At 41.6% G+C, this 9,555-nt stretch overlaps 1 protein-coding gene and 1 long non-coding RNA gene across 4 annotated transcripts in view; one reads left to right on the forward strand and one right to left on the reverse strand.

The window, feature by feature from the left end:
• The window catches only part of LOC145991264 (putative elongation factor 1-delta), a 26,028-nt gene extending 25,082 nt beyond the window's left edge, over positions 1-946 (forward strand). For all 3 annotated transcript variants that reach the window (XM_083127228.1, XM_083127229.1, XM_083127231.1), the window contains one exon: positions 607-946. In XM_083127228.1, the coding sequence (XP_082983354.1) occupies positions 607-645 (39 nt within the window). In that variant the 3' untranslated portion in view covers positions 646-946. The remainder of the gene's footprint in view (positions 1-606) is intronic.
• The window catches only part of LOC145991265 (uncharacterized), a 19,785-nt gene extending 10,325 nt beyond the window's left edge, over positions 1-9,460 (reverse strand). The window contains exon 1 of the long non-coding RNA XR_014442033.1: positions 9,406-9,460. This is a non-coding gene — a long non-coding RNA (uncharacterized LOC145991265). The remainder of the gene's footprint in view (positions 1-9,405) is intronic.
• Positions 9,461-9,555: the final 95 nt, after the last annotated feature.

Here is a 9,555-nt window from a genome sequence, read left to right on the forward strand (position 1 = left end):
CCCGAGTGGCTTCGTATTAAATGGTTTTAGGTAGAGAAGCATGGCGCTGATTAAATATATGCTTTACAACGTTTACTGTACACGTATGGAAGAATATTTTAGTTTTTTTCAATTGTAAACACCATGCACTCGCCATATATTGTGTAACTCGATGTGCCTATCGTGCTGTATGCATCATACAATGTAATCTCAACAGCTAACCGAAATGTTCCATGAAATGCTTTTGTGTAAAAGTGCTATCTGCTATAAAATTTTTGGAAGCATTTACAATATTAAAAGGAAATGCTTTCATCTAAAGCTGGCTTTACACAGAACTTGCTTGTGAAACACATCAGTGTCTGAGCATGTTTAATTGTTCAACAATAAGAACACTGTTTATATATTCATTTCTGACAAAACTAAACCAACAATCAAAAAGATACAGGTTTTTGTAGTTCCTGACAATTCTGGAAAACTAAGTTTATTTACGTACAATAATAAGTAAAAAAATATTTTAAAATTATAAGAAGTTCATTACAGTTAAATTTAAATACCTTGACAGTTATGCATGCTTCTATTTGTAATTGTTCTTTGTGGAAAACTAATTTATTTTTCCTTGTTCCTCAGGTTCAAAGTGTTGACATAGCGGCATTCAACAAGGTGTAAATATTCAAGAAGACATTGACTTCCTCACACATCATTCCACTCTGGTTCAACGTTCTGATCAAAGCACTTCACTCATGTAACATTAAAACTGCAACATTAGCATACATTTTGCTGGTATTTGTGTAACATAACTTATTTGATGTCTGTAATAGTGGCATGTACTTGGTGTCATATTTCTGTTTGTGCTTATCAGAGAGAAAGTCCACAAGTGCGTAAATGCAACCATGTTAGTTCGTGCAAATTTGCAGTGTTAATGTTACATAATGTAAACCTGTTGATGTAATAAAGATTGTCACACAGATTGTATTTTTTATTTGTTTTTAAATCTGTAATGGCAGTGCAGTTGGCATTGATCTTAAGGCAGAGCTTCCTATGTGGGCGAGTGGTTAATTCTCATTTTGAGTCCAAGGGGTCATTGTGCTTTAGCAGACAGAGCCTCGCACGAGAGTAAGTCAGTGCCTTTTCAAGTATGCGGTTTTGAAACTTGCTGCAAAGTTCAAGAAAAATTGTAGCTCGAGAACTAATTGATGAAATCTGTTTCATTTTCTTTCATAGATAGAGGGCTTTAAGATTTTAGTGAAGTTAAAATTTATATATCTGTCTCCCAATAATTTGTGTTAAAGGAAGAAGAAAATTAAGAGAAATTCGTAGGGCAATGCTGCTGTGCCCCCTCCCCCTAATAGACCGAAGTAATTTTAAAAAAATGTGTGTACCGGTGGTGCATTCCTACAACCATGCAGTTTTGTTGAAATCAGACTCATACTTCTTGGCTAAAAAAAATAACAGCATTGTATCAAGTGGCAGTGTTGCCAACTTGCAGAACAAATTTTTGGAATTTTGCTTCTGACTTCGGCCCTATGGATATTAGATGGATCAAATTTGGAGGGAAACACAACAAAAGATCATTCTGTGAGGATGTGTAATTCCTGTACCGCAACTTTGCAGATAAATAACTGAAATCACGGCGTTCAGAAAGTTTCCATAATTATGGAAAATTTCGAACCTCGAGTCTTTGCCTCTGGTTCCAGCGCAGCTGAAAGCTGCCAGGCGGGCGCTCAAAGCACCCACCCCCACTGCCCCTTCTTCATCCCCTTCGCCCTCTGTGTCCTTACCCGAGGACATGATACAGGACGAAGCCGCGGATGAAGAATTTATCAAGGTGACAGGGCCTAGAAACAGAGTACGCTTCAAAAGGTAACTATAATACCTCCAGCTATGGCTTATTGTCTCCAATGGAACCTTAACGGTTTCCGTATGCATCTCAAGGAACTGCAAATCTTAATATCTGAATTTGACCCTGCCATCATATGTCTCCAAGAGACACATTTTCGTCCAAATGAATCGGTGATTCTCAACGGATACACACTTTACCACACCGACAAGCTTCCTGAGGGTCGTCGTGCACACGGTGGTGTTGCAATCGGTGTTCGAGATAACATCCACTCAACGCCAATCTTTCTCACCACCCCCCTCCAAGCTGTCGCTGTGCAGGCCCATCTACCGCAGCCAATATCTGTGTGCTGTGTCTACATCACAAGGGAGGAGCGATTCTCTCCTGATGACCTCCTTTCTATTTTCAAACAACTTCCGTCTCCTATAGTTCTTTTGGGCGATTTTAATTCCTACCATCGTTTGTGGGGCTCCGTTCGTACAGAGCTCCGGGGTCAAATTGTAGATCAATTCCGTGAGGCATCAGGTTTAACGTTGCTGAATGATGGGACTCCCACATATTTCAGTCCTTCCTCAGGCACACACTCTGCGTTGGACTTGTCCTTCTGCAGCCCCAGCCTTGCTCCTACCACATCTTGGAGTCTTCACCCTGATCTCTGTGGGAGTGATCACTTCCCACTCATTCTTACCTTCGAACATCTTCAGCAATCATGTGAACAACACCCTCACTGGCATCTCAGTCGGGCCGACTGGGATGCATTCGAGCATGCAGTGGACCTTGAAGTCGATCTTGCGTCGATTCTACCACCAACCGACGCCTTAGATGTCTTTGTGTCACGAGTGCATGATGCTGCACGCACCTCCATTCCACATCCCAGTGGACCGGCGAGGCGACGCCCAGTCCCCTGGTGGACTGCGGAGATCAGTGCAGCCATCAAGGACCGCAATCATGCTCTCGATCAATTTAATAGAAACCACACTGCCGCAAACCTCGAGCAGTCCCGCATTAAGCATGCCCGTGCCCGTCGGCTCATCCGAGCCAGTAAGAAGGCGTGCTGGGTCCAATACGTGTCTTCTCTGACGAAGCAGGCTTCGTCGAAAGCCGTTTGGACCAAAGTACGTCGCATCCAGGGGGGTGCATCTACTCCTCTGAGCGCTCTGGAGCACGACGGGACGTTGCACACCGATTCCGGAGACATAACTAATATCTTGGCCACGCAGTTTTCTGATGCGTCTCGCTCTGAAAATTATGAACCACGTTTCCGCCGTGAGAGGGACCGTCAGGAACGACGCCCTCTAGTTTTTCGAAGTCATAACACCGAGCCATACAACTCTCCATTCACTGAATGGGAGTTCGATGAGGCACTTCGAGATTCGAAGAATACAGCTCCTGGAGTGGACAAGATCCACTATGAAATGCTTCGTCATCTGCCCATTGCAGCAAGAAATTTCCTTCTGGCGGTATTCAACAGGCTTTTGTTGGAGGACTCTTTCCCCACTTCCTGGAAAGAAGCTATTATTGTTCCCATCCTGAAGCCAGGTAAACAACGCACCGCAGCCTCGAGTTATAGGCCTATTGCCTTAACTAGCTGTGTGTGCAAGTTGATGGAATGTATGATCAACAAGCGTCTCACCTGGTTTTTGGAGGAAAACTCATTGATAAGTAATTTTCAATGTGGTTTTCGCTCCAACCGTTCCACACTGGACCATCTGGTACAGCTGGAAACACATATTCAGGATGCATTCCTCAACAAGGAACATTTAGTTGCAGTTTTCTTGGACCTCCAAAAGGCATATGACACAACGTGGCGCTTTGGCATCCTAAAGCAGCTCCATTCTTGGGGCGTCCGTGGCCATATGGCGTATTTTATTCAAAACTTTTTATCAGATCGCTTTTTCCGCGCACGTGTTGGGAACTCCTTTTCAGATCGTCACGAACTAGAGAACGGTGTTCCACAGGGCAGCGTATTAAGTGTGACTCTGTTTGCCATAGCAGTGAACAGTGTTAAGGCAAACATTCTTTCCCCTGTACATGGCCTCCTCTATGTAGACGACCTCACGATCTTTTGTCGCTCACGGAATCTTGCGTCAGCTTCTCGTCAACTCCAACTGACGATAAACCGTTTGGTCGAGTGGTCCTCCCAAACAGGTTTCACCTTCTCATCCGAGAAATCCGTGTGTGTGTGCACTTTTGTCGTCAACATAAATGTCATTTAGATCCTGACCTGTACATGGGGAAATCTCCCCTGTGCTTCGTGAATGAGGTCCGCTTCCTGGGCCTCATTTTCGATAAGAAATTAACATGGCTGCCTCACCTTCGACAGTTAAAGTTCTCTTGTCTTCGAGTTCTCAACCTTTTACGTGTTTTATCTCATACTTCCTGGAGTGCTGATAGGACTGTACTGCTTCGCCTATACCGTGCACTCATCAGGTCGAAGCTTGATTATGGATGTGTTGTGTATTCTTCTGCCAGCCCATCTAGACTTCGCATCCTAGACACCGTCCACCATGCTGGTATACGTGTGTGCTCTGGTGTCTTTCGTACCAGTCCAGTTGCCAGTTTGTACGTAGAGGCATCTGAGCCGTCGCCGTCTCTGCGAAGACAGCGGCTGGCAATGAACTACTTTCTCCATCTTCGCTCGATGCCTTCACATCCTTCATTTCACACCATCTCAGACGAGAGTAGGCTGGCAAGGTATCGGCTCCACCCTAGTGTCACTAGACCATTTGGTGTTCGTTTAGACGAGATCCTGTCAGCACTTGGTGTTGACAGTGATCTTCCTGGCGTCTCTCCCTACCTGGGAGTTTCCTGCACCTTCCATCGATTTCTCTCTGACTGCCCTTCCAAAGGCAGAAACACCAATGGTTGTATACCAGAAACGCTTTTTAGAACTTCGTGCGAAGCACCCCAATTTTAATGTGTTTTACACGGATGGGTCCAAGACAGTCGAATCAGGTGGTTGCGCCTTTGTCCTAGACTCTCCAAGTTCCAGTTTCTCACTACATCCTGCCTGTTCCATCTTTACGGCAGAATTATACGCCATTCTAAAGGCACTGGACTTTGCAGACGTGCATGGGCTGAAGAAAGTCCCTGTGTGCTGCGATTCGACCAGCGTGTTGCAGTCTCTGGATTCGCCGTATTCCAGGCATCCAGTAGCGCAACGCATATTCAGACGGCTTGTGTCCTTATCTGCCAGCGCGGATGTACACTTCTGTTGGGTCCCTAGCCACGTGGGCATTCAGGGGAACGAAGCAGCTGATGCTGCCGCCAAGTCTGCTGATGCAGATGGCGACGTTCTCGTCCACCTTTTGCCAGCTAGCGACCTGCAGATTGTGTTCCGTTGTAGACTTCTTAACACTTGGCAGGCCGAGTGGGATGCGGAAACGGGGAACAAGCTTCACGCTGTTAAGCCCACCATAGGTGCTTGGCGTTCCTCGTCCCGTCCCTCTCGGCAAGAAGAAATTATTCTTACCCGCATGCGTCTAGGACACAGCCGTCTAACGCATGGTCACCTGCTCCAAGGGCTGGACTCTCCGTTGTGTCGTGTTTGCAATGATTTTTTAATCATTCGACACATTCTCGTTGAATGTGTCGATCTTGCTTACCTCCGGCAGACTTTTAACCTTTCTGGCTGTTTGTCATCCCTCTTGGGTGATGACAGCAGTATTTTAACAAATGTTTTTAGTTTTTTACGAAGAGCTGGACTCTTCCACCGTCTGTAAGGAGGTTTTTAGTTTGTTTGTTCTGACTTTTTAATGTGTCGTGTTTGTCTCGAGCAGGTCTCTTTACAACCTTGCACTTTTAGTTTTTCCCAAGGGGCTATCTACACCCCTTTTTTAAATTTTCAGTCAGAATTTTAGATAAGGGGACATTTCCCCGTATACATAGAAGGGTGCGAAATGGCCTTATGTGCCGTGCACCCAAAAATTTTAATTCAATCAATCAATCCAGCTGGACCCTTAACATTGCTCAAAATGTTGCTTTTTACTCATTCGTACATGTACATTTTAAATGGTTCAAAAAGATGCAGTGGTTGAGGAGTTAGTTATATCCTTTTATCTTCAATTTATCCCATAGTAACAAAAGGGAAATAAAGGACCTTTTCAAATGGTGTTTGTTAATAATTGTAACAATGGACATATTGTCTTGTAATTGGAGTATGTAATACCTTTAGAGGTATACTAACAAAAAAGACAGAACTGGAATATAGTGTATAGTTTTCAAGAAATCGCATTAATTTTGCCACGTGGTCCAGGCAAATTTCGAACACGTCCCCCGTGGACTTTGTATAGAATGTTGCTTTTTTAATCATTCTTACTTGTAAGTTTTTAATTTTGTAAAAAAGATGGAGTGGTAGATGGTTTACAGCCATTTATAATATATATCCCATAATATTACGAAGGTAACTAAAGGAAACAGGACTTTTTCCAACTTTGTGCATGTTAATTGTTGCCGTGTGCTACCAACCATCCACATGCTAAAGGTTAATTTTATCCCCAATGGGAGTTCTAATATTTAGATGGTGATTCAGCATTGTGAGGACAATGGAGATTGTGTTTGAAAAGTTATTGCGGTCAGAGACTGGAAAACCAGATCACTGCAGTGGGGTCTTGATGAGAGAATCTTTCAAACCTTGGCCCTCAAAGGCTGTTGCACCTTGAACTAAAGTAATGAACCTTGGGTGCAATTTCTGCCTTCCACTTTTCCATAGTTACTGAGGGCATTTTATAATTGTTTTTACCTTTCTAATTACTGAATTGAAGGTAAAATTAGTGTAGTGGAGCAGATAATCTGAAAGTACCAGATTGAATTTAATCACCAAAACCAGTGTTCTTGGTATCTTGCTGCATCTGAAAAATACCACAGGACACCTTCATATGGCGTAAATATCTTTTGTGATAGATTAATGTGGTAGAGTTAAAAAGTAATATTTATACATTACATTCATTGATATTTTTGAACACTTTTAAACATGCTACAGCATTCATATTGGTATCATTGGGAATTTATAATAAGTTTCAAATTTACCTTATAAATTTGAATAAAGCTGTAGCCCATGGTATCATAATACATTACAGAGCAACAAGGTCGGGGTTACAATCTTGGGTAATGCATGATGTCTTGGATTGCTTTTTTAGTTTCATTAGATTAGCCCTTTCTTCAGTGTCAACCTAGATGGGTGTAAGGAAAAGTACAGTAATGAACAGGTATTTTGAAAACACTTTTAAACTGTCAAGATCCATTACACAATTGCATGAAAATTTTCTAGGGAAGAGCCATTGATAAAACTTTAATAGTAGAAATAATTACAATAATAATAAGAATTATCATGCTTATGATTATTATTATTATTAAAAACTAATATAAATAAAGATATATCATGTTCAAACTCTTGAAGAAGGCACATTATGTGGCGAAAGCTTGAGGAACTGGAAAAGTAAGTAGATGCATAAACTGGATTGCATCTACTTAATAAATAAAATAAACAAATTTTATTTCAAATTATCATTATTATATTGTATGTTTGTGGAGCTGTTTTTCATTTTTTCTTATTTTCTTTATACATTTCATGTAGTTAGTGTACTGAAATGCATAGTTATTCCAAATTTGGGAATTTTGATTTAAATAAGACAATATGAGAACATGAAATTATGACCTGGTTCCTGTATTTTCCCCTCAATTCGATTTGAATATTAACTGAAGTTTATTTCTATTTTTATTGGTAAAAATAACAAACTTTGCGCTTTTATGTGTCTTGTCATTGAACCAAGGAGCAGTGGCACGCAGTGTTTTCGACCCAAAAACAACAACTTGCAGTCATTCTTGAAGCACCTACATTTACCACACTAGTTTGCTGACAGTCTCTAACATCTTAGAAAACAGAAGAATATATGAAGCATGTGAAAAGGAAGAGAAAGTAATACATACAGCACAGGGACCAACCTTTGTGGTGAAATCACATGATTTTACATTCTGCCAATGAAAAAACATTTTAAAACTGATAGTCCAACAATAATGTGACAATTTCCGGAGCAGGTAGTGTGAAAACAAAATGGCACTTCAATGCAGAAAGTTGCAGGATTGAAAGGACTTGACAAGGAAAAAGTGGCAGGAAATTCTTGTACCCATGGTTCCAGGAATATAACGTGTGCCACAGTGAGTTGATAAGGGTGATGGTGAGAGGTACTGAAGAGGATAGCTCAAGCATGCGTGTATGATTTCACTTTGTTTTAATTGCTTTCAGTTCCATCCACTTATGCACCATTAAACTGCCTTATTGTCACCATGTTAAACCACAGGAATATGTCTAGCTGGGAGGATACCACCCCCTCTCACTTCAAGCACTGACTGTTTTATCTATGAAAAAGTCAATATGCTTACCAAGTCAGAAATTTATTTTATTTTAAAACTTAAACTAAACGTAAAGTTTCAACCTTCTAGCAAGGTCTTCTTCAGACTCTGTACCAAGTACAAATTTCTGCCTTGGTCAGCATATTGAGTTTTTCATATCATGGAAACAAGGTTTAATGGTGTTGTTTTATCTAGATTGGGAATGTGTGGAAACTTTTCTCTATGCTGCTCATATGCAATGCTCAGTTATAGCTTTACTTTTACCAGACTAGTGTGTATGCTGGTATCATGTAGTGCAGAAAACTTATAGTACTTTTTTTACTACAAATTTATTATGAAATTTTCTAATTCTGCAGGATCCCAAAAATTGGGATATGGTTTCCCAAAATCCAGGATACAGACTGACAACCTTTTTCACCACAATGTTAGTCAATATTCTCAATAGGCCCGTAGCCAGAATTTTAGGCTAGACTATACATCCTTATTGCCCTTTGGTGGTAACCGATGGGAGTTAACAACACTGCAGGCTCGTCTTTGTGTCCGCGTTTTGAATGCATGTGCTTTACTCGTTTGCGTTCTGCGTGGTGACTGCTTCTTTGCGTTCTCGGTGCGTTATGCGTGTGTATGGTGCATGAAAAAGAACAGGTTCCAAAAACTTGTAGATAGTGTAAAATACGTTTATCTCCAGTAATAATTTAGTGCATCGTTCAAAACCGTGCTTCCAGACAGCCGGGTAAGTACCTTTTTCTTTTTACACTTTCTGTTCACGATAGCCCTTACTAACCATTCACGATAGCCCCACAAACCATTCATGATAGCCCCACGAACCATTCAAGATAGCCCCACAAACCATTCACGTTAGCCCCAAAAACCATGCACGGGTAGCCCTACAAACCATTCACATTAGCTCCAAAAACCATGCACGGGTAGCCTCACAATCCATTCACGATAGCCCCACGAACCATTCACGGGGACGAGGTATGCCTACGAGTGGTTAGGCCTGTTAGGTTAGGTTCCATTAGCACTCATTTCACCCCTAAATATGTGCTTCATCATCGAAAAATTTCCTCAGTACGTTCAATTACGCATATCCGAACAACATCGGTTTTTATCGATTTCCTCCTCCAGGTAATTTTTCCTCGCTTTGGGATTTACGTTGTTGAATTCCTTATACAATAAGCTTTCCAACGATATATGACACGTATTCCTTAGGAAAAGGACGTAAAGTAGAGTCTTACCACACTGCTGCCCCTCTTCAACGTTGTCATTGCAAAATACACACCCTGATACCAATGTGAACGCATCAGAAATAATGAAGCTGGAGATCACATCCCCCAAAATCCCAAACTGCACGCTCTTGCCTGTTGATGAACGGTTCAAAAGACCAG

The sequence above is a fragment of the Lepisma saccharinum genome, chromosome 8 (assembly GCF_977018435.1).
Source record: "Lepisma saccharinum chromosome 8, izLepSacc3.1, whole genome shotgun sequence".
NCBI lineage: Eukaryota > Metazoa > Arthropoda > Insecta > Zygentoma > Lepismatidae > Lepisma > Lepisma saccharinum.